We start from the raw sequence: 25366 nt of genomic DNA on the forward strand, positions 1-25366 counted from the left end.
TTGAGGGTTAAAAAAATATAAAAAATGAACTCACCTTCTCCTCTTGATCGCGTAGTTCCCGGTCTCTTCTTTACTTCTTTAATGATGAGCTGTGGGCTAAAGGACCTTTGGTGACGTCAGATCACATGCTCCAATCACATGGTCCATCACTGTGGTGATGGACCATGTGATTGGAGCATGTGATCTGACGTCACCACAGGTCCTAGCCGATAGTTAATCTTTTAAGAAGTAAAGAAGAGACCGGGAACTACGCGAACAAGAGGAGAAGGTGAGTTCATTTTTTTATTTTTTTTAACCCTCAATTGATCACCTACTAAGCATTCTGTATTCAGAATGCTATTATTTTCCCTTATAACCATGTTATAAGGGAAAATAATACAGTTTATAGACTGTCACCTAGCAACCATGCGTGAAAATCGCACCGCATCCGCACTTGCTTGCGGATGCTTGCGATTTCCACGCAACCCCATTCACTTCTATGGGGCCTGCGTTGCGTGAAAAACGCAGAATATGGAGCATGCTGCGATTTTCACGCAACGCACAAGTGATGCGTGAAAATCACAGCTCATGTGAACAGCCCCATAGAAATGAATGGGTCGGTATTCAGTGCGGGTGCAATGCGTTCAACTCACGCATTGCATCCGCGCGGAATACTCGCCCGTGTGAAAGAGGCCTTAGTCTCCACATACACACAGTTTTACTCCTGGTTTCAATAACAACCCAGCCATTTTTCTTCACTGCTGTAGGTCAGCTTTAGGCTAGGGCTACAGGACGACAATAAGTCGCACGGAACATATGGCACAACTACACTGCTACATGTGTCGCGCAACAATTTTTATAATGATAGTCTATGGTGTTGCACTATGACATGTGACATACTGCGATGCGAAAGTCGCAGAAAAATCCATCTTGTCGCAGTCGCAGCATGTCACAGTGCGACACAATAGCCTATCATTATAAAAATTGTTGAGACAAAATGTCGCGCAACACATGTCGTCGTGTAGCCCTAGCATTAAAGGGGCAGGGTGCAATAGATTCAACACTAAAGGGGCAGGGTGCTGTGGAGGTCACTGTTAAGGGGGCGGGCACTGTGAGGTCACTGTTAAGGCAGCGGGGTTCTGTGGAGGTCACTGTTAAGGGGGCGGGCCCCTAAGGAGGTCACTGTCAAGGGAGTGGGGTGCTGTGAAACTCACTGTTAAAGGGGCGGGCTGCTGTGAAGGTCTCATTTTAAAGTGGCGGGGCACTGTGGGGGGGATCAGTGTTAAAGGATGGGGGACTGTGGAGGTCACTGTTATGGGGGACTTTCGATATTTTTTAACGACACACACAAACATTAAATTAAATAGATGAAATATACCCGTGCGAAGCTCGGTCCTTCTGCTAGTATAATAATATATCAATGATAGGTAATATAATATATAAGGCTACTTTCACACTTGCGGTAGCCTTTTCCGGCGGGAGAACAGCCTGCCGCATCGTGCTACCGCAAGTCCACGGTGCTGCCGGAAGTCCGCTCTGGCCTCATTCACTATAATGGGGACGGGCTGGAGATGCGGCTGCAGCACAGCAAACATGCCGACAGGTGGCTGGAATAAAACGACAGCACGCTGCGGCTTTTTGTCCGGCCGCCTCTCCGGGCCCGTCCCCATTATAGTGAATTGGGCCGAAGCGGACTTCTGGCGGCACGGTGGACTTGCGGTAGCATGGATCCTGCCACAAAAGGCTACCGCAAGTGTGAAAGTAGCCTAACATAGATAATATATCATGAAGTAATATAATGTATAACATTCCTCGTGTGACTGATGACATCACATCTCTCTCTCTTCCTGCAGGATGACGTCATGATGCCATTAAGAGTCCGGCTGCAGTATGAGGCAGCGCAGCGCTTGCCGGACACTGTGAGTATTCCCATATGGAGTCTCTTTGCTCTTTTGCTTTCTGATGGTACCAGTTGCCATAGTTACCGGCGTGTTCTGCGCCCATTATAATGGGACAGAACACGTTTGGTCCGGTATCTAACATCTGTGGGGGGCAGCCGCTCACTTACAGGCCCTGAATGTCCGCATTCCATCAAGGTGCAGCGCAGGAGGTGCCTCGCCGCATTCCTGACCCCGCAGACATAGTCCGTGCCGGTTGGACGGAGAACAGAGAGGGCGCAGGGTTATTTTTGTGTTGGCTTCACAAGTGAAATCGGCCGCAAAAGCAATTACCCACAACCCTCAGCTCTCCAGACGCCGCGCCAGCGCCATGACCACGTGTAGACAGCAGGTAGATCTTCAGGTGGACTCAAACAAAACCTCCATGGCGTCTGACAGAAATCAGGACGTATTGTCAGACTGTCTCAGTAGTGCAGCCTCAGGCTTCAGGCCTGTAACTTCAATTGGTCAGATCTTGGCCTAGAAGTAAGATATTAAAAAGCGTTTTTCACCTTTGTAATCTACGCTATAGGGTCCACCGCAGACAACCGCTCATGGCTGCAGTAACCGGCTTTCCGCACACCTCGATTGGCCTGTCCGCGTGCGTTATCATAGAGTAAAGAAGTCGGATTTGGCTATGTTGGTTTTTTCCCGCGCCCACGCAGGAACCACTGTTTATACTGCGCCTGTTTCCCAGCACTTTGGTATGGCGCGTGGTCGCACTGCATGACGTGAGCGTTACTCCGCTCTGACCACCGCAGCTTGGCAGCGAGAGAATAGCTGGGAAATTTATCTTTGGCTGAGGACAGACACCCATCAAATTCTTCATTTCAGAGCCTCATTAAGACCCCAGTTCTGTAGGTCTGTGTTCATCCCGATACAGGAGTAGAATGCCAGAACTGCAGTGAAGACTGACACATACAGAAAAGCAGTCTGTGGTAACCTGGGTGGCATCTCCTCTTTGTTTTGGGTTCATATGATCTTGGGAATATCCACTAATGATGGTAGTCATCCTGGTATCTCCACTACAAGTGGCACTGCAGGGGTTAATCAGCTGCAATGAATGTGGTTGAGTCAGTTTTGGAGGCACCCGCATCTCTGCTGCCATTGTCCTCTCTTCTTTCCACGCTTCGCTGCGTTCTGTATGAGGGCTCGTCACTGATTGGACTGTGTCATCAGATATTGGGAGCAAAAGACGCCGCAGACGATTGACGGCACTGGTTATATAACCACGCACAACCACTGCGTCATGGCGGTTGCCCACTGCTGTATCTTCTGCCGGGGAACGCCCTCACCATGTTTCTGTGCCCTGTAGCGCAGAGTCAAGAGCACTGCTTTCTTGGCAAAAGCCATAGATCTGTTCATCCTGAGCCTCCTGGTTCATGAATAGAATGGCTAAACTACAGTGAAGACTCACACTTAACCAAGGCAGGGCAAAAGGAAATGGGACTGCATGGATGTAACTCTCAGTGTAAGGCCCCCTGCACACGAACGTGTGCTTCCCGTTGCCGTATTGCAAGCCGTATTTGCGGTCCGCAAATCCGGAGGTGCGGAACGGAAGCACGGAACGGAACCCTACGGAAGCACTACGGAGTTCTTCCGTGGGGTTTCGTCCCGTACTTCCGTTCCGCAAAAAGATAGAACATGTCCTATCTTTTTGCGGAACGGCCGGATCGCGGACCCATTAAAATGAATGGGTCCGCGATCCGCTGCCCCACGGACTGTGTTCGTGCATTGCGGCCCGCATTTTGCGGGCCGCAGCACGACCACGGGGTGCACACGTTCGTGTGCAGGGGGCCTAAGTCTTAGATGTGCGTTGTCTCCACCCTGTGTGTTAACATGGAGATTTCACTTTTTATTGACCCAGAGATAGTTCTTCACTTGCTTTGTCTGTGTTTTGCGCTCGTTCATAGTGTTGATCGCTTCCTCTTTGACTTGTGCACTTGCTCTCTGTCGCATACATGCTCTCTCTCTCCCTTGCTCAGTTGTCCACTCTGTTGTGCGCTCACTCTTCATTGCTCGGTTATGCTGTCTTTCATGTCCTTGCTGTCTCTGTGTTGCAGGCTTATTATCTGCCTGTTACATGCTCGCTCTCTTTATTGTGTGCTTGCTCTTATTGCTGCTTGTTTGCTGTGTCTGTTACGCAATCACTCTTTCTGTTGCACGCTCGGTGCCTCTCTCGCTGTTGCATGCCCCCTTACTCTTTCCCTACTGCACGTTCTTTTCCCTTATTACACGCTCTCCCACTTTTGCTTGTTTTCCCTCTCTTGCGCTCCCTCTTTCTCTGTTGCACACTCTCCCTGTTTATTGCATGCCCCCGTTTATTCCCTCTTTCTCTATTGCATGCTCTCTTGCTCGCTCTCCCTGTATATTGTTTGCTCTTCCTGTTTATTGTGCACTCTTCATTATTGCTCGCTCTCCCTCTCTCTGTTGCACTCCCCTTTCTCTCTGTTGCGCACTCTCCCTCCTTCTCTCTTGCACTCTCCTACTCTCCCTCTATGGCACTCTCCCTTTCTCCCTGTTTCTTCCTCTCCCTCTTTCTCTGTTGCACTCTCCCTTTCTCCCTGTTGCTCGCTCTCCCTCTCTCCCTGTTGCTCACTTTCTCTCTTTTTCTGTTGCACTCTCCCTTTCTCCCTGTTGCTCGCTTTCTCTCTTTTTCTGTTGCACTCTCCCTTTCTCCCTGTTGCTCGCTTTCTCTCTTTTTCTGTTGCACTCTCCCTTTCTCCCTGTTGGTCGCTCTTCCTCTTTTTCTTTTGCACTCTCCCTCTCTCCCTGTTGCTTGCTCTCCCTCTCTCCCTCTCTCTTGCACTCTCTCTTTTGCTCGCTCTCTCCCTTTTTCTTGCACTCTCTCTTTCTCCCTGTTGCTCGCTCTCCCTCTTTTTCTGTTGCACTCTCCCTTTCTCCCTGTTGCTCGCTTTCTCTCTATTTCTGTTGCACTCTCCCTTTCTCCCTGTTGCTCGCTTTCTCTCTTTTTCTGTTGCACTCTCCCTTTCTCCCTGTTGCTCGCTTTCTTTCTCTTTTTCTGTTGCACTCTCCCTTTCTCCCTGTTGCTCGCTTTCTCTCTTTTTCTGTTGCACTCTCCCTTTCTCCCTGTTGCTCGCTTTCTTTCTCTTTTTCTGTTGCACTCTCCCTTTCTCCCTGTTGCTCGCTTTCTTTCTCTTTTTCTGTTGCACTCTCCCTTTCTCCCTGTTGCTCGCTCTCCCTCTTCACCTGTTCTGTGTTGCACTTGTCCTTTCCTTTGCTCGCTTTCTTTCTCTTCCCACTTGCTCTCTGTTGCACTCTCTCTTTTGTCTTGTTCTCTCTCTCTGTATGGCACTCTCACTGTTGCGTGCTGTCTCTCTAGCCCTCTCTGTACGGTGGTGTTCCTGTGGCGTCCCCTATGTACGGTCGTCTTGTCACGGGAGGCTAATTCCGAGCCCTGAGCGCTTCACAATGCCGTTTGGATACAGCACAAAAGTTAATTTGCTGCTCGGCCTCTAATTACACTGTAGGAATCTTGGCAAGTGGGGATCCTGTGCGTGGGAATCAGCCCCTAATTGGATTGCGGCGTTTTTAACCCTTCATAGGAAGCGCTGTCATTGAATTGGTATTCGTGAAATTATGCCACCACCCGATTATCTGCCGCCCCTTCTGTAGAAAAAGATTCACGTATGGGATCATACATTTCCCCCTCTTCCTTTAAAAGAGGTTGTGCAGCAGCTGAGGCTTTGTATAATATAATACGCCTTCGTATAGGACAGACATCACGAATCACCCCTATAAAGGAGCAAAAAATTGTGGCCAACGTATACCAATCGCTCAGAGCAGACATTACAAATCGATTGTGCAGAGGGGGCACAGAACAGACATGACCAATCCATTGTAAGAGTCGATTGCAGCCTCTCCTGTCCCTATGCAACAGACATTATTAATCAATCCAGCACATGCGGATACACACGGCCGGTACTTGTGCCGTCATGGCTTTCGGTGACCAAATCTGAATAGCTTCCATATTAATAAATGAAAGCGCTGCACATGGGCAGCTAACTGATCCCATCTGGAGAACCCCTTTAAATATCTTGCTGGTGTTTTTCTTATCCTCTCATTCCAAATGAACATTGCCTACACGCCTATGAAGGGCCTCTTTTATCAAAACTCCTTTGGTTGCCCATAGCAACCAATAAGAACACAGCTTTCATTACTTAAACTGCTGTGGTAAAACGAAAGCTGAGGTGTCAACCAATCAAAACGCAGCTTTTATTTCTAAACTGCTGTGGTAAAACGAAAGCTGAGCTGTCAACCAATCAGAACGCAGCTTTTATTTCTAAACTGCTGTGGTAAAATGAAAGCTGAGCTGTCAACCAATCAGAACGCAGTTTTCAGTTCTGAAACTGCTGTAGTAAAATGAAAGCTGAGCTGTGATTGGTTGCTGTGGGCAGTGATGAAAGTTTTACTTTTAGAGAGCGTCGGTGAGCGAGGCCTACAGATGGTGAACATGACACAAGCCTCGGCCGCTGCCGCTGTCTGGAATAAATACAATGGCTGGCCGGGCATGCCCTCGTGTTTACACTGCAGACCTGTCGCTTCGGTTTTAGGTGGTCAGGAGGTTTAGGGAACGAGTTGTGAAAAGATTACAAAATGGCGCCAATAGGCTCCGCCCCCCATTTTTCCTGGGCTTACAATGACAGGAAGAGACAGGTCTGACTTATGTCCTTCTGAGCGTCAGTCATGAAGCTCGAAGCAGTGACAGCCCCGCCTCTTAGACTCTGTCCAGGAGGAGAAAAACATGGCTGCTCTCTAACAAATTGCCAGACCCGTCCATCCTCTTTGGTGGAGCTGAGCTGTAATACCAGACACAACCTATGGGCAGGTGTGGTGCTGTTTCTGGAATTGTTTCTCTCACCCTATACAACCCCTTTAAGGAGGTACTCAGTCATTTGACCTCTCTTGGCTCTTCAGTGTGGCTGAGATAGCTCACAGATGGGAGCGGCATTAGAGGGTCGTTTAGCGGGGATACCTCCTGGCTCCGTTTTACTGGGGGTAGAAGTAAGGTACTTGCCCTTTAAGGTGGAATTACTCTTTTACCTTTTTGTGGTGTTGGTTATTGCTTTGTGTGACGCACGTCACACAATAATGTTGTGGATTCCGTCCTGTAGTGGATGATGAGACTCCTCCTGGGGAGTAGCGCCCTGGGTGTAGCACAAATTTGTGTGTAATTACAGCTGTAGAGCACGCAGCGCGGTGTAAAGAACGACATGTGATATGTGACACGTGCAGGCGATAACATTCTGACAATTGTCGGCAATTGGGGCCAAAGCCTGAGGCTGCAGTACTGAGAGTCTGACGACAACAGGCACCTGGTGTGGATCCAGGTCACCATCTCCGTCAATGTCTACTGCTCTTGACCTGACTTAGAAGGGGACATATTGTCATCGGGACCTCTGAGTAGTGCAGCCTCAGGCTTCGGGCCTGTATCTTCAATTGTTTCGTATCTTAGCCTAGGAATACGATTCTAGAAATCAGTTTTCACGTTTTTAATTTTCTTTGTCCCCACTGATGAGAAGATCCTTGATAGATCAGGCCACCCACCACCATGACATGTTCTGATGGATAGTGGACACCCCAAAACCAAGGGGGTTATGACCCCCAAGAGTGTATTGATCTTGGCGTTCAACAGGGACTATGGAGAGAAATTAGGAACCGATGGAAGTTTTTTAAAGTAAATTGGTTTGCGTGCAGGGGACATCTTGCATGGCCCAGGCCCGATTAGATGAAGGAGGTTTGTGTTTGTTTTTGCGGGATTTCCCCTCCCAAGGAATCATCTCTTCACCCGGAGACTTGAGAATAGCGGTCTTCATGTTTTTCTTGTCGCAGATCCAGATTTTCGGCTCATCTCTGGGCTGACAGGAAAGGTGTTGCGGTTACGCCTTTTGCTACATCCCTCGATCTCCCTCCATGAGATTAGTCGCTGCCCTTCTTCTGTTTACATTCTGCTAAGACGAAAATATGCCCCCCTGTCTCCCCTTCCTCTCCCTGTGCCGGACGCTTCCAGGGGAAGTCATTCTCTCCGGGGGATCAAAGAGTGTCCAGCGGATTCGGCATTGTCATGTAACATGGGCGCGATCTGAGGGATTTCCACTACTCAGTACAAGTCCTGAAATGTACTTCTATGTGGTGCACAGTACGACTTCCCCTTTTGGAGAAAGTTTGGACTGTCTCTTCTGTGACGAGTCTCCCGCACAGTACTACTTCTCTCATCCTGAGGCCTAGAAATGGTTCTGGATAGGTATGGTAAATTGCTGAGTACAACTTCCCATACTTTGGGAAGTTTTACTGTGCAGCCGCTTGTAGTCAGGTCACTTCTGCAACAGAACATGTGAAAAAGAAACTCTTAAAGCAATCTTGCTTTATAGTTTGGGTCACAGTCTTCAAGGAGAAAACATCTTCCATGTTCCAGTTCTCTTGTAGTCTTCAGCAGGTTTTCCTCCAGGATTTCCTTGTATGTTGCTTGTAGTCTGGACTCTGCAGCAGGTTTTCCTCCCGGATTTCCCTGTATATTGCTTGTAGTCTGCAGCAGGTTTTCTTCCAGGATTTCCCTGTAAGTTGCTTGTAGTCTGCAGCAGGTTTTCCTCCAGGATTTCCTTGTATGTTGCTTGTAGTCTGCAGCAGGTTTTCCTCCCGGATTTCCCTGTATATTGCTTGTAGTCTGCTGCAGGTTTTCTTCCAAGATTTCCCTGTAAGTTGCTTGTAGTCTGCAGCAGGTTTTCCTCCAGGATTTCCCTGTAAGTTGCTTGTAGTCTGCAGCAGGTTTTCCTCCAGGATTTTCCTGTAAGTTGCTTGTAGTCTGCAGCAGGTTTTTCTTTAGGATTTCCCTATAAGTTTCTTGTAGTCTGCAGCATGTTTTCCTCCAGGATTTCCTTGTATGTTGCTTGTAGTCTGCAGCAGGTTTTCCTCCAGGATTTTCCTGTATGTTGCTTGTAGTCTGCAGCAGGTTTTCCTCCAGGATTTTCCTGTATGTTGCTTGTAGTCTGCAGCAGGTTTTCCTCCAGGATTTTCCTGTATGTTGCTTGTAGTCTGCAGCAGGTTTTCCTCCAGGATTTTCCTGTATGTTGCTTGTAGTCTGTAGCAGATTTTTCTTTAGGATTTCCCTATAAGTTGCTTGTAGTCTTCAGCAGGTTTTCCTCCAGGATTTCCTTGTATGTTGCTTGTAGTCTGGACTCTGCAGCAGGTTTTCCTCCCGGATTTCCCTGTATATTGCTTGTAGTCTGCAGCAGGTTTTCTTCCAGGATTTCCCTGTAAGTTGCTTGTAGTCTGCAGCAGGTTTTCTTCCAGGATTTCCCTGTAAGTTGCTTGTAGTCTGCAGCAGGTTTTCCTCCAGGATTTCCTTGTATGTTGCTTGTAGTCTGCAGCAGGTTTTCCTCCCGGATTTCCCTGTATATTGCTTGTAGTCTGCTGCAGGTTTTCTTCCAAGATTTCCCTGTAAGTTGCTTGTAGTCTGCAGCAGGTTTTCTTCCAGGATTTTCCTGTAAGTTGCTTGTAGTCTGCAGCAGGTTTTTCTTTAGGATTTCCCTATAAGTTTCTTGTAGTCTGCAGCATGTTTTCCTCCAGGATTTCCTTGTATGTTGCTTGTAGTCTGCAGCAGGTTTTCCTCCAGGATTTTCCTGTATGTTGCTTGTAGTCTGCAGCAGGTTTTCCTCCAGGATTTTCCTGTATGTTGCTTGTAGTCTGCAGCAGGTTTTCCTCCAGGATTTTCCTGTATGTTGCTTGTAGTCTGCAGCAGGTTTTCCTCCAGGATTTTCCTGTATGTTGCTTGTAGTCTGTAGCAGATTTTTCTTTAGGATTTCCCTATAAGTTGCTTGTAGTCTTCAGCAGGTTTTCCTCCAGGATTTCCTTGTATGTTGTTTGTAGTCTGCAGCAGGTTTTCCTCCAGGATTTTCCTGTATGTTGCTTGTAGTCTGCAGCAGGTTTTTCTTTAGGATTTCCCTATAAGTTTCTTGTAGTCTGCAGCATGTTTTCCTCCAGGATTTCCTTGTATGTTGCTTGTAGTCTGCAGCAGGTTTTCCTCCAGGATTTTCCTGTATGTTGCTTGTAGTCTGCAGCAGGTTTTCCTCCAGGATTTTCCTGTATATTGCTTGTGGTCTGCAGCAGGTTTTCTCCCAGGATTTCCTTGTAAGATACTGGTAGTCTGCAGCAGGTTTTCTCCCAGGATTTCCCTGTAAGTTGCTTGTAGTCTGCTGCATGTTTTCTTCCAGGATTTCCCTGTAAGTTGCTTGTAGTCTGCTGCAGGTTTTCTCCTAGGATTTCCCTGTATGTTGCTTGTAGTCTGCAGCAGGTTTTCTTCCAGGATTTCCTTGTATGTTGCTTGTAGTCTGCAGCAGGTTTTCCTCCAGGATTTCCCTGTAAGTTGCTTGTAGTCTGCAGCAGGTTTTCTCCCAGGATTTCCTTGTATGTTGTTTGTAGTCTGCTGCATGTTTTCTCCCAGGATTTCCCTGTAAGTTGCTTGTAGTCTGCAGCAGGTTTTCTCCCAGGATTTCCCTGTAAGTTGCTTGTAGTCTGCTGCAGGTTTTCCTCCAGGATTTCCCTGGATGTTGCTTGTAGTCTGTAGCAGGTTTTCTCCCAGGATTTCCCTGTATGTTGCTTGCAGTACGCAGCAGGTTTTCTTCCAGGATTTCCCTGTAAGATACTGGTAGTCTGCAGCAGGTTTTACTTGTATTTTGCTTATTAGTTTTACTGTCTACCATCACTTAGGTTTATGTTGTACAACAGGATCAATTAAATGAATCTCTAAAATGATGTCGCTTTATATTTGAAGTTGCTTGATAATACATCTCCCATGTTCCAGTTCTCTTGTATTCAGCGGCAGGTTTTTCTCCAGGATTTCCTTGTATTCTGCTTATCTGTTTTATTATTTCTTTTATGCACTTATATAGCGCTACTATATTCCTCAGCACTTTACAGACATTAGCATCAAGCTGACCCCAATGGGGCTCACAATCTAAGTTCCCTATCAGTAGGTCTTTGGAGTGTGGGAGGAAACCAAAAACACAGGGCGAACATACAGGTCGTAATCAAACCCAGGACCCCCAGTGCTGCCCATCACTTAGTTTTATGTTTTGCAACTTGATCAATGAAATGAATCTCTAAAATGGATCTTGCTTTATGTTCGAGGTTGCAGCCTTGCTTGAGAATACATCTCCCACGTTCCAGTTCTATTGTAGTCTGCAGCAGGTTTACCATTTTCCTATATTTCGCCCATCTGTTTTGCTGTCTACCATCGCCTAGTTTAATGTTGTGTAGCAGGATACCGGAACCAAATATTTGAACTCAATCTAATTTTGTATTTGTGGTCCCACCCTTGCAAGGAGAATAAATCTCCCATGTTTTAGTTCTCTTGTAGTCTGCAGCAGGTGTTTCACCTGAGTTTCCCTGTTATGCTGGATTGTTTTGCTGTCTACCATCACTTATGTTGTACAACAGGCCTAGTGAGAACGAATCTCTTAAATTGATCTTGCCTTGTGTTTGGGATCACAGTCCTGCTTGAGAATACAGCTCCCATGTTCCAGTTCTCTTGTAGTCTGCAGCAGGCTTTTTCAGCTTGATATCTAGAATGTTCTTTTGTGTTTGTTTTATCCTTTTTATAAGGCACACCGTAGGTGCAGGGCAGTATTTGCCTTAAGCTACTCATGTGGCACCTGGGCCTGACATCCATACATATAAATGTATAACTTTTCACACTAGTACATGGCAGCTCAAGGTGCCATCCTAGGCACTAGACCTCCAGTGCCTTTTGATTTAATACATCTCAGCATAGGTCCATTTACAATGCAAAGATCCAGGATTTCCCTGGATGTTGCTTGCAGTACGCAGAAGGTTTTCTTCCAGGATTTCCCTGTAAGATACTGGTAGTCAGCAGCGGGGTTTCCTCCAGGATTTCCCTGTAATTTTCTTGTAATCTGCAGCGGGTTTTTCTCCAGGATTTCCCTGTATGTTGCTAGTAATCTGCAGCGGGTTTTCCTCCAGGATTTCCCTGTATGTTGCTTGCAGTACGCAGCAGGTTTTTCTCCTCGATTTCCCTGTTAGATACTGGTAGTCAGCAGCGGGTTTTCCTCCAGGATTTCCCTGGATGCTGCTTGTAGTCTGCAGCAGATTTTTCTCCTGGATTTCCCTGGATGCTGCTTGTAGTACGCAGCAGTTTTTTCTCCTGGATTTCCCTGGATGCTGCTTGTAGTACGCAGCAGTTTTTTCTCCTGGATTTCCCTGGATGTTGCTAGTAGTCTGCAGCAGGTTTTTCTCCTGGATTTCCCTGGATGCTGCTTGTAGTCTGCAGCAGGTTTTTCTCCTGGATTTACCTGTAAGATACTGGTAGTCAGCAGCGGGTTTTCCTCCAGGATTTCCCTGGATGTTGCTAGTAGTCTGCAGCAGGTTTTTCTCCTGGATTTCCCTGGATGCTGCTTGTAGTACACAGCAGGTTTTTCTCCTGGATTTCCCTGGATGTTGCTAGTAGTCTGCAGCAGGTTTTTCTCCTGGATTTCCCTGGATGCTGCTTGTAGTACACAGCAGGTTTTTCTCCTGGATTTCCCTGGATGTTGCTTGCAGTATGCAGCAGGTTTTTCTCCTGGATTTTCCTGGATGTTGCTTGTAGTCTGCAGCAGGTTTTTCTCCTGGATTTCCCTGGATGTTGCTTGTAGTCTGCAGCAGGTTTTTCTCCTGGATTTCCCTGGATGCTGCTTGTAGTACACAGCAGGTTTTTCTCCTGGATTTCCCTGGATGCTGCTTGCAGTATGCAGCAGGTTTTTCTCCTGGATTTCCCTGGATGCTGCTTGTAGTACGCAGCAGGTTTTTCTCCTGGATTTCCCTGGATGTTGCTAGTAGTCTGCAGCAGATTTTTCTCCTGGATTTCCCTGGATGCTGCTTGTAGTACACAGCAGGTTTTTCTCCTGGATTTCCCTGGATGCTGCTTGCAGTATGCAGCAGGTTTTTCTCCTGGATTTCCCTGGATGCTGCTTGTAGTGCGCAGCAGGTTTTTCTCCTGGATTTCCCTGGATGCTGCTTGTAGTACGCAGCAGGTTTTTCTCCTGGATTTCCCTGGATGCTGCTTGTAGTACGCAGCAGGTTTTTATCCTGGATTTCCCTGGATGCTGCTTGTAGTCTGCAGCAGGTTTTTCTCCTGGATTTCCCTGTAAGATACTGGTAGTCAGCAGCAGGTTTTCCTCCAGGATTTCCCTGTAAGATACTGGTAGTCAGCAGCGGGTTTTCCTCCTGGATTTCCCTGGATGCTGCTTGTAGTACGCAGCAGGTTTTTCTCCTGGATTTCCCTGGATGCTGCTTGTAGTACGCAGCAGGTTTTTCTCCTGGATTTCCCTGGATGCTGCTTGTAGTACGCAGCAGGTTTTTCTCCTGGATTTCCCTGGATGCTGCTTGTAGTACGCAGCAGGTTTTTCTCCTGGATTTCCCTGGATGCTGCTTGTAGTACGCAGCAGGTTTTTCTCCTGGATTTCCCTGGATGCTGCTTGTAGTACGCAGCAGGTTTTTCTCCTGGATTTCCCTGGATGCTGCTTGCAGTATGCAGCAGGTTTTTCTCCTGGATTTCCCTGGATGCTGCTTGTAGTACGCAGCAGGTTTTTCTCCTGGATTTCCCTGGATGCTGCTTGTAGTACGCAGCAGGTTTTTCTCCTGGATTTCCCTGGATGCTGCTTGTAGTACGCAGCAGGTTTTTCTACTGGATTTCCCTGGATGCTGCTTGTAGTACGCAGCAGGTTTTTCTCCTGGATTTCCCTGGATGCTGGTTGTAGTCTGCAGCAGGTTTTTCTCCTGGATTTCCCTGTAAGATACTGGTAGTCAGCAGCGGGTTTTCCTCCAGGATTTCCCTGTAAGATACTGGTAGTCAGCAGCGGGTTTTCCTCCAGGATTTCCCTGGATGTTGCTAGTAGTCTGCAGCAGGTTTTTCTCCTGGATTTCCCTGGATGCTGCTTGTAGTACACAGCAGGTTTTTCTCCTGGATTTCCCTGGATGTTGCTTGCAGTATGCAGCAGGTTTTTCTCCTGGATTTCCCTGGATGTTGCTTGCAGTATGCAGCAGGTTTTTCTCCTGGATTTCCCTGGATGCTGCTTGTAGTACGCAGCAGGTTTTTCTCCTTGATTTCCCTGGATGCTGCTTGTAGTACGCAGCAGGTTTTTCTCCTGGATTTCCCTGGATGCTGCTTGTAGTACGCAGCAGGTTTTTCTCCTGGATATCCCTGGATGCTGCTTGCAGTCTGCAGCAGGTTTTTCTCCTGGATTTCCCTGGATGCTGCTTGTAGGCTAAAGGAGCTTTTCCTCCAGGATGTCCCTGTATGTTGCTTGTAGTCTGCAGCAGGTTTTCCTCCAGGATTTCCTTGTATGTTGCTTGTAGTCTGCAGCAGGTTTTCCTCCAGTATTTCCTTGTATGTTGCTTGTAGTCTGCAGCAGGTTTTCCTCCAGGATTTCCTTGTATGTTGCTTGTAGTCTGCAGCAGGTTTTCCTCCAGGATTTCCCTGTATATTGCTTGTAGTCTGCAGCAGGTTTTCCTCCAGGATTTCCTTGTATGTTGCTTGTAGTCTGCAGCAGGTTTTCCTCCAGGATTTTCCTGTATGTTGCTTGTAGTCTGCAGCAGGTTTTCTCCCAGGGTTTCCCTGTAAGTTGCTTGTAGTCTGCAGCAGGTTTTCTTCCAGGATTTCCTTGGATGTTGCTTGTAGGCTAAAGGAGCTTTTCCTCTAGGATTTCCCTGTATGTTGCTTGTAGTCTGCAGCGGGTTTTCCTCCAGGATTTCCCTGTATATGGCTTGTAATCTTCAATGTAAAGATCTCAGTCTGAATTTCGCTTTGGGAAAACACGTCCACAATTCTACACAATGAAGTGCAATCATCTGTTTGGCACTAAATATGCCCCTCCCATGCAGAGCGATTTTAAAGCTGTGTAAATTTTATCCTACTGTTTCACCACTAAAGTAGTGTCGTCATGCTACAGTCGCTTGACAGTTGTCTTAGGAGTCGTAAAAAAATGTAAATTTAGTTGGGCGTTTTATTGTTATTTTTTTTACCACTGAATAAATGGAGATCAGCGCTGAACTAGGGTGTATAACCTGGGGGTGAATACTTTCTGGGGATGTTCTTGGCATCCCATACTAAGAACGTGAGCCTTGAAGATAATCCTGGGTGAACACCTCCCCACTCCACCCCGACATGAATGTGTAATTTATGCGCCCGTCAAGGCGGATCTCCCTATTACGACAACGGCGCAGCTGTCGCTTTACAGCGAGCTCTTATCCGGAGAAAATCGTTAAGAAAAGTGACCATTTGCTCGGTTCACAGGCCACTCTACTTAATTTATTAATCACCTTCTCTTCTCGCAGAAGTCGTTGTCTCCTCTGTGGGAGAGTCCGTGCTTGGCACCGCGTCTCCTCCTGGCAGAGGTCCATGCCAGCAGCTTAGCGGGGTCTGTTCAACACGACCGGCTCTGATCACCCCCCATCTCCCCCAATGGATGAATCGAAAATTGGGCTTCGTCACTGGTAATCAGAGCAGAATCCTCCCTAATTAAAGAATTATAATGCTGGGCAGAGCCCCCTCGTCTTTAATTAGAGCCACTTAACATTCAGGAGCGCTTGTCGCCAGGCTGAGCCACCATTTGTTGGCGTGACATTGCATCGCCTCATCATTCTCATGCAGTGCGACTCTGTCACAGCAGAATCTATTGTCCGCAGTGTCGGGGGCATGATGTCACCCGCCGCTCACCGCCTGTACGCCACTGTGTTGTGTATTATTATACTCTAACAGGTACAAGACATGGTAAAGCCCCAAAACCACATCGGGATATGATATTGAGGGTGTTGCAAAAGTTTGTGACCCCCCTCAAAAAGATATATTGGGAAAGTCTGTGCTTCCCAAAAATCATATAGGGAAGAAGGTACAAAAGCTTGTAAAGCATTGGGATGTGATACTGAGGGTGTTGCGAAAGTCTTTGAACCCCCCACGGAAAGCCTGTGCGACCCCGAGAACCCTATTGGGAAACGGGTGTGGGGTAGAAAAGTCTGTTCACCTGCCCCCAAAAACAACACATTGGGACAGGATATCGATGGCGTTGGGAAAGTCTGTGACCCCTCCATAAAGCACTTTGGGATATAATGGGAGAGGCAAACCTTTGTGCCTCTTGGGGGGAGGGAGGGAGCGAGCCTGTGCACTGGCCCCCAAAAAGAACACATTGGCATTTGATCTTAAGGCTGTTGCAAAAGTCTTTGACTATTTCAGAAAGCAGTTTGGCATATAATAGGGTATGCAAATGTATGTGTACCCCCAAAAACCATATGGGGAGGGGTGCAAAGCCTGTGCACCCACCACCCAAAAGAACACATTGGCATATGATATGGAGGGTGTTGTGAAAGTCTTTGACCCCCTCAGAAAGCACTTTGGAATATAATGGGTATACAAAAACTAGTGCACCCCACATAAACCACATTGGGATATGATATTGGGAGAAGGGGGGGAACTTTTGCAGAAATCTGTGCACCACCCCCCAGAAAAAAACCCAACATGTTCAGGTACAACTGTGGGTATTATTATGACGCAGACCATGCATACGATACTGGAAACACGACATTTAGTGATTTCACCCAGCTTTCCTAGGCTCCTGAATGGCAAATCTATCTCCTTTATGCATTGCTATATCCACCGCTTTCCATATTGTGGAATAGAGAAGCAGTTTTTTGCTGTTCGGGGGTCTTGCTTGTCACCCAGCTTTCCCAGGAACAGAAAGTACTGTGATCTATCTTCCTTCCTCAATGCAGATCTCCAGACTGGCAGGTATTGCATGCTTTTCTTATTGACCTGTGGCCAGGCAAGGTGAGCTGGTAATCACCCAGCTTTCCCGGGATCCTGATAGGCCCCTCTGCCTGTTCTTGTCATTCAGGAGCCTGGGAAAGCTGGGTGACGCCTCTTCTGTGCTGTCTTGGGCTATCGCCCCCATCCTGGCTAATCTACGCTCTATACATTTGATTTCTAGTACCTCTAACACGCCAAATGCTTTTCTCCTATACTTGGCAGTCAATTCAAGATCTCTTCTTTCTGTCAGTGAATAGTACCATTCTTCTTTACACCTAAGGGCAGAAGACCTGCGCAGACCTAAAACTCCTCACAGCTGGGGGTTTGTATCAGTCTAGATAGTCCTCTGTGAGCTAGGCACAAGAGCAGCACACCTCTCTCTCCTGCCCTGATACTTTGTTACAGTGTGTCAGTGCAGGCAACATGTATCTGCCTGGCAGCGTGGCGCACAGATGATTGTCTAGATCCGGACACAATTGTAACAAACCCTCAGCTGTGAGAATACATTTTTAGAAACAATGTTTCTAGTTGCTGGCAGCAAGCAGAGATATTGAAAATGGTGAGAAGCACAAGCTATAAACGAGAACGTAGAAATGACAAGAAGATCATTTAGGAGGGAGTTTCTCAGTGTACTACCCTTCCCATCATTTTACCGGTAGCGGGATCCCCTCTGTGGCCCCTGCGCACTGGTCACATGATCGCCACAGCGCCATCCTATGCAGGAGCGCAGTGTGACCTCAAGACCGAACTTGGGTTGTGTGGACGGCACTGTTTAAAGGAATACATCCTATAAAGATGTAATCATCGTGCAGTAAGCAGTTCCTCACCATTTTCAAAACCTGTGCTTGCTGTAAGTGAATGGCCAGATCCAATATTTACGCCCAGGGGCAGCAAACCTCAACAGACTGAATACTTCTCACAGCTGAGGGTTTGTAACGAGAGGATCCAGCCCGATCAGTCTTCTGAAAATCCTTCTCACTTTCACACAGCTGCTGGGTTTGTTACAATGTATCAGGGCGAGAGATGCCTGATACATTGTGACAAACTCTCATCGGGATGGGTTTTTCAGCCGCTGAATATAAAAACTAGAATGTTTCCTCCCGCTGACGGCCATTAACCGCCCCCCCCCCCCTTCCTTCCCCCCGGGCGGCTTGGGTTACAAGATTTAGGTGTACACAACAGCTCGGGGCCCCTGTGATTTACTCCTGTCCCCCCCCCCCCCAATCTCTGTCGCCAGCCATGGGAAAGTATTCACGTCCTCCCTACTTTCCCCTACTTATATGGAAGTTTAAGGAGCGCTTCACCTTTAAATGTAAAAAAAAAAAAGTCCATCTCTTCCCTGGAAAGTTGGGTGGAAACCAATATGGCCGTCATTTAAGTTTCCAAAGAGATGGTCACCCATCTTTCCCGGATCCCTGAATGGGAAGAGTATCTGGCCACACAGTGCTGCATCCCTGGCTGCAATATTCCTAAACTTCTAGAGGGATTTGTCGTTCAGGAGTCTGGGAAAGTAGTGTGTGTCCGAGATGGCCGGCTTTACCGTTCCCAAAGAGGTAGTTACCCAGCTTTCCCAGACCGTTTGATAAACCTGTACAGTATGGAGCCGATGTGCAGTTCAGGGCTGTAGGAAAGCTGGGTGACGACCTCTGCGGGAGCTGTAATGTATCGTCACCCAGCTTTCCCAGAAACTAAACATTCCCTGATCTTGGCAGGGTCCGGTGTACTGCGCTGGGGTATGGGGCGGTGCTATCATACACCGCTAATACATGTATGGAGACGAGCGGAGAGGAAATCTATTACCCAGAAATGGGAAGGAAACGCGCAGATATTAGGACACTGCTCCTTTATGTGTAACCGGTGGGAGCTGCCGCGCTGCATTTACGTCACGTATCGTACCCCATCCATGTATAACACCTGTACAGGACTCCTACACTGTGTACATGATACATACCTGTGTACATACACTGTATACATGATACATACCTGTGTACATACACTGTATACATGATACATACCTGTGTACATACTGTATACATGATACATACCTGTGTACATACACTGTATACATGATACATACCTGTGTACATACACTGTATACATGATACATACCTGTGTACATACACTGTATACATGATACATACCGGTGTACATACACTGTATACATGATACATACCTGTGTACATACACTGTATACATGATACATACCTGTGTACATACTGTATACATGATACATACCTGTGTACATACACTGTGTACATGATCCATACCTGTGTACATACACTGTATACATGATACATGCCTGTGTACACACACTGTATACATGATACATACCTGTGTACACACACTGTATACATGATACATACCTGTGTACATACACTGTATACATGATCCATACCTGTGTACATACACTGTATACATGATACATACCTGTGTACATACACTGTATACATGATACATACCTGTGTACATACACTGTATACATGATACATACCTGTGTACACACACTGTATACATGATACATACCTGTGTACATACAATGTATACATGATACATACCTGTGTACATACACTGTATACATGACACATACCTGTGTACATACACTGTATACATGACACATACCTGTGTACATACACTGTATACATGATACATACCTGTGTACATACACTGTATACATGATACATACCTGTGTACATACACTGTATACATGATACATACCTGTGTACATACACTGTATACATGATACATACCTGTGTACATACACTGTATACATGATACATACCTGTGTACATACACTGTATACATGATACATACCTGTGTACATACACTGTATACATGATACATACCTGTGTACATACACTGTATACATGATACATACCTGTGTACACACACTGTATACATGATACATACCTGTGTACATACACTGTATACATGATACATACCTGTGTACATACACTGTATACATGATACATACCTGTGTACATACAATGTATACATGATACATACCTGTGTACATACACTGTATACATGATACATGCCTGTGTACATACAATGTATACATGATACATGCCTGTGTACATACACTGTATACATGATACATACCTGTGTACATACACTGTATACATGATACATACCTGTGTACATACACTGTATACATGATACATACCAGTGTACATACACTGTGTACATGATACATACCGGTATACATAATACATACCTGTGTACATACACTGTATACATGATACATGCCTGTGTACATACACTGTATACATGATACATACCTGTGTACATACACTGTATACATGATACATACCTGTGTACATACACTGTATACATGATACATACCTGTGTACATACACTGTATACATGATACATACCTGTGTACATACACTGTATACATGATACATACCGGTGTACATACACTGTATACATGGTACATACACTTATACTGTACCGACACATGGGTTCGCTGTACACATCACACACACATGCTCTGTTGCTGTGTACCATGTTGTATTTGCCGCCTGCCGGGCTGTATCCCCCCCTCACACCTGTCCTGCATTCCCCTCATTTAATTACAATTCAATTAGCTGCACATTGTATGAGCGGGAAGTGGGGGAAGCGGCAATAATCAGCGTCTAGTGACAAATAAAAATTCCTGGGATTTCAGAGCCGACGCCGCAGCTATCCCAGTAATGTCACTGGTAAAATGTCTTCAGTCCGGCATCTGATAATCCGTATAGTGTGGAGTCTCTCCGTCTCCATAGTGTACCGTCATACAGGAGCCCCCCAGATGTGACCCCGGAGCAGGTGTTGGCGTGTTTATATCACAGGCTTCCCTCCAGATGAGTGGCAGCGCCGCGCCGTGTAGCCTTCATTCATCAGTCACCCCCCACTCCTAATTCCATTAGCCCTGTAATGGAGGGGGGGTGTGAAGCTTTCACCGGGGGCCGCATTATTCACTTAAAGGGGGCTCCCTGGAGATTCGGCGCTGCCCTGCAGTGTCACGTAACTTCCCATATGTCAGGACGCTTGACCCCCTCCCCAGCGCCTTTCATATACCCAAAGCTTCATAGTTATAGAATAAAAAGTTTGGCAGCTTTGTGAATCAGTTACTCAGTGGTTTCAGTGCCTCTGCTTGCTGTTAACAAATAGTTAGAACCAGTACTGGCTGATTAAGTTCTCCCAGCTGCGGGTTTGCATTCAGTTAGGCAGTCCTCTGAGGCCTAGACATCTCGGACTCCAGACTGATGCACGTTTTCTGCGCTGATACATTGTAGCAGATGACAACATGTACAGGGGGGCAGGATGATTGATCCCTGGGGTGTACACCAATAATCCGGATTATAATATTCTCACATTCCTGAGTGAACCCTTCAGGAGCATACATTTTAGATGACTTTTTCTTCCTATTGGGGTAAGAGTTGGGGGGAGATTTCTGCCGTTTCATACATTCTTGGGCAGAAACTCATCGTCCTTGTCATTACTCATTGCCCTGTCCACACCACAAATACTTCATGAGGGCCTTCTGTATTAACCCTTACATCAGCCTACATAATACATACCTGTCCTGCCTCATTCCAACAGACTCTTACATTACTTATCCTGTACTGATCCTGAGTTACATTCTGTATTAAACTCCAGAGCTGTACTCACTATTCTGCTGGTGGAGTCACTGTGTACATTACATTACATATCCTGTACTGATCCTGAGTTACATTCTGTATTAAACTCCAGAGCTGCGCTCACTATTCTGCTGGTGGAGTCACTGTGTACATACATTACATTACTTATCCTGCACTGATCCTGAGTTACATCCTGTATTATACTCCAGAGCTGCACTCACTATTCTGCTGGTGCAGTCACTGTGTACATACATTACATTACTTATCCTGTACTGATCCTGAGTTATATCCTGTAATATACTCCAGAGCTGCACTCACTATTCTGCTGGTGCAGTCACTGTATACATACATTACATTACTTATCCTGTCTGATCCTCAGTTACATCCTGTATTATACTCCAGAGCTGCACTCACTATTCTGCTGGTGCAGTCACTGTGTACATACATTACTTATCCTGTACTGATCCTGAGTTACATCCTGTATTATACTCCAGAGCTGCACTCACTATTCTGCTGGAGCAGTCACTGTGCACATACATTACATTACTTATCCTGTACTGATCCTGAGTTACATCCTGTATTATACTCCAGAGCTGCACTCACTATTCTGCTGGCGGAGTCACTGTGTACATACATTACATTACTTATCCTGTACTGATCCTGAGTTACATCCTGTATTATACTCCAGAGCTGCACTCACTATTCTGCTGGTGGAGTCACTGTGTACATACATTACATTACTTATCCTGTACTGATCCTGAGTTACATCCTGTATTATACTCCAGAGCTGCACTCACTATTCTGCTGGTGGAGTCACTGTGTACATACATTACATTACTTATCCTGTACTGATCCTGAGTTACATCCTGTATTATACTCCAGAGCTGCACTCACTATTCTGCTGGTGGAGTCACTGTGTACATACATTACTTATCCTGTACTGATCCTGAGTTACATCCTGTATTATACTCCAGAGCTGCACTCACTATTCTGCTGGTGCAGTCACTGTGTACATACATTACTTATCCTGTACTGATCCTGAGTTACATCCTGTATTATACTCCAGAGCTGCACTCACTATTCTGCTGGTGCAGTCACTGTGTACATACATTACTTATCCTGTACTGATCCTGAGTTACATCCTGTATTATACTCCAGAGCTGCACTCACTATTCTGCTGGAGCAGTCACTGTGTACATACATTACTTATCCTGTACTGATCCTGAGTTACATCCTGTATTATACTCCAGAGCTGCACTCACTATTCTGCTGGTGGAGTCACTGTGTACATACATTACATTACTTATCCTGTACTGATCCTGAGTTACATCCTGTATTATGCTCCAGAGCTGCACTCACTATTCTGCTGGTGCAGTCACTGTGTACATACATTACATTACATTACTTATCCTGTACTGATCCTCAGTTACATCCTGTATTATACTCCAGAGCTGCATTCACTATTCTGCTGGTGGAGTCACTGTGTACAGACATTACATTACTTATCCTGTACTGATCCTGAGTTACATCCTGTATTATACTCCAGAGCTGCACTCACTATTCTGCTGGTGCAGTCACTGTGTACAGACATTACATTACTTATCCTGTACTGATCCTCAGTTACATCCTGTATTATACTCCAGAGCTGCATTCACTATTCTGCTGGTGGAGTCACTGTGTACAGACATTACATTACTTATCCTGTACTGATCCTGAGTTACATCCTGTATTATACTCCAGAGCTGCACTCACTATTCTGCTGGTGCAGTCACTGTGCACATACATTCCATTACTTATCCTGTACTGATCCTCAGTTACATCCTGTATTATACTCCAGAGCTGCATTCACTATTCTGCTGGTGCAGTCACTGTGTACAGACATTACATTACTTATCCTGTACTGATCCTCAGTTACATCCTGTATTATACTCCAGAGCTGCATTCACTATTCTGCTGGTGGAGTCACTGTGTACAGACATTACATTACTTATCCTGTACTGATCCTGAGTTACATCCTGTATTATACTCCAGAGCTGCACTCACTATTCTGCTGGTGCAGTCACTGTGTACAGACATTACATTACTTATCCTGTACTGATCCTCAGTTACATCCTGTATTATACTCCAGAGCTGCATTCACTATTCTGCTGGTGGAGTCACTGTGTACAGACATTACATTACTTATCCTGTACTGACCCTGAGTTACATCCTGTATTATACTCCAGAGCTGCACTCACTATTCTGCTGGTGGAGTCACTGTGTACATACATTACTTATCCTGTATTATACTCCAGAGCTGCACTCACTATTCTGCTGGTGGAGTCACTGTGTACTTGTTCAGTGTCTGCACTGGTTCTGTACTCTCTTATTATTATAGGAAGTTACCACAACTTGCTGACAGTTTCCAGTAAGAACCAGCAAACACTTAGCGCCGCATGTTTCCACTTTCACGCCCGTTCACTTTTTGATTCTTTTCCTCTTCTCTTTTTTTTCCAGATCATTGGATGTCGGGTGAGACGTGAACCGCCCGACGCAACAGAACGCTACACCCGATGGATCAACATCCTGACGCCCGATCAGCTCCTCACACAGGTAAACCATTTCATACCGCCATACTCTGTGTTCTTTACATCCAGAGAGGAAACCTCTCCAGACCTGTTACTTCTCCCAGCTGAGGGTTTGTTGCAGTGTTTCAGTTTATACAGCCCTCTGTGTGGTCGTTACATCCTCAGAACATCTCTCTTTCCTCTCACTGTGGGAAAGCTGAGTAGCAGTCAGTATGGCCGCCTTTCCTGCCCCCACAGTGGTTGTCACCCAGCTTCTCCGGGGTCCCGAACGTCACATCTGCCATGTCATGGAGTGGGGCGGATAGCGGTCTCGCCTGTGAACGCCCGCAGCATTGATCCGACCGTTGTAAGATACAAGCACGGTGCCAAAATGTTGTGTTCCAGCCCCGTGTATTGGGGAGTTTATTGAAATTCCAATAATCCACTATTCACAGCGCTCGATAATCTGGCGTCCTGAAGTTAAGAAAATCTGGCACCCGAAAATTAAGATTTTGCAGCACCTAATAAATTCAGGTAACCTGTCTTTCAGAAATTCCAATAATCTGGCATAGAGAAATTCAGATAATCTGGCATCCAAACATTCTGATAATCCAGAAATTCTGATAATTTGGCATCCAGAGATTCCAGTAATCGGGCATTCAGACAGTCTGATAATCTGGTTTCCGGAAATTTTAATAACCTGTCTTCCAGACCTTCTGATAATTTTGTATCCAGACCTGATAATCCGTCATCCAGAAATTCTGATAGTCTGGCATCCAGAAATTCAGATTATCTGTCATCCACACCTTCTGATAGATTTGTATCTACATTCTGATAATCTGACATGAGGACATTCTGATAGTCTGTATCCAGACCTGATAATCCATCATCCAAAAATTCTGATAATCTGATTTGAGGACGTTCTGATAATCCACCATCCAGAAAATCCAATAGTCCGGCATCCAAGCATTTTGATTATCTGTTCTCCAGACTTTCCAATAATGTGCTAGTCGGACATTCCGATAATCTGGTCTCCAGATAATGAGAAGTTCCGATAATCTGGGATCCTGAAAATCCAATTATTTGGCATCCAGAGATCCTGATAATCCGGCATTCGCCGGGTCACCTCAGTGCCAGATTAGCCGTGTTTTCCTTGCGCCGCGCTCATGTGCGTCCAGTTTTCCCCACATCATCGCTCCCCAGCCCCCCCTTCCCCGCCGCCCCCAGAGCTGCTATCAGAATTCTTCCCTGAAATTCCCCTCTTTCCCGCCGTCAGTGTAGCCCATGGGAATCCCCCGCCCGACCCTGCAACCCTCCCTCCCCCGCTGTCAGCTCCCCCCAATCCCCTGTAAATGTCCCCGGATTAAGCGTTACAGGTCGGGGACAGGTGCGGTGCTTGCGGTCGGCCTTTGAAGCGGCTCCTGTCCCTCCTCGGGGGGTGCGGCCCCCTCCTCCCCGGCCCATGTGTCG

At 46.4% G+C, this 25366-nt stretch overlaps 1 protein-coding gene across 1 annotated transcript in view; it reads left to right on the plus strand.

Moving 5' to 3' along the window:
* B3GNTL1 (UDP-GlcNAc:betaGal beta-1,3-N-acetylglucosaminyltransferase like 1) overlaps positions 1–25366 on the plus strand; it is a 192121-nt gene that overhangs the window by 42548 nt on the left and 124207 nt on the right. Inside the window, 2 exon segments of the mRNA XM_040436051.1 lie at positions 1833–1898; positions 23847–23942. Of these exon segments, the coding sequence (XP_040291985.1) occupies positions 1833–1898; positions 23847–23942 (162 nt within the window).

The sequence above is a fragment of the Bufo bufo genome, chromosome 6 (assembly GCF_905171765.1).
Source record: "Bufo bufo chromosome 6, aBufBuf1.1, whole genome shotgun sequence".
In the NCBI taxonomy this organism is placed as follows: Eukaryota; Metazoa; Chordata; class Amphibia; order Anura; family Bufonidae; genus Bufo; species Bufo bufo.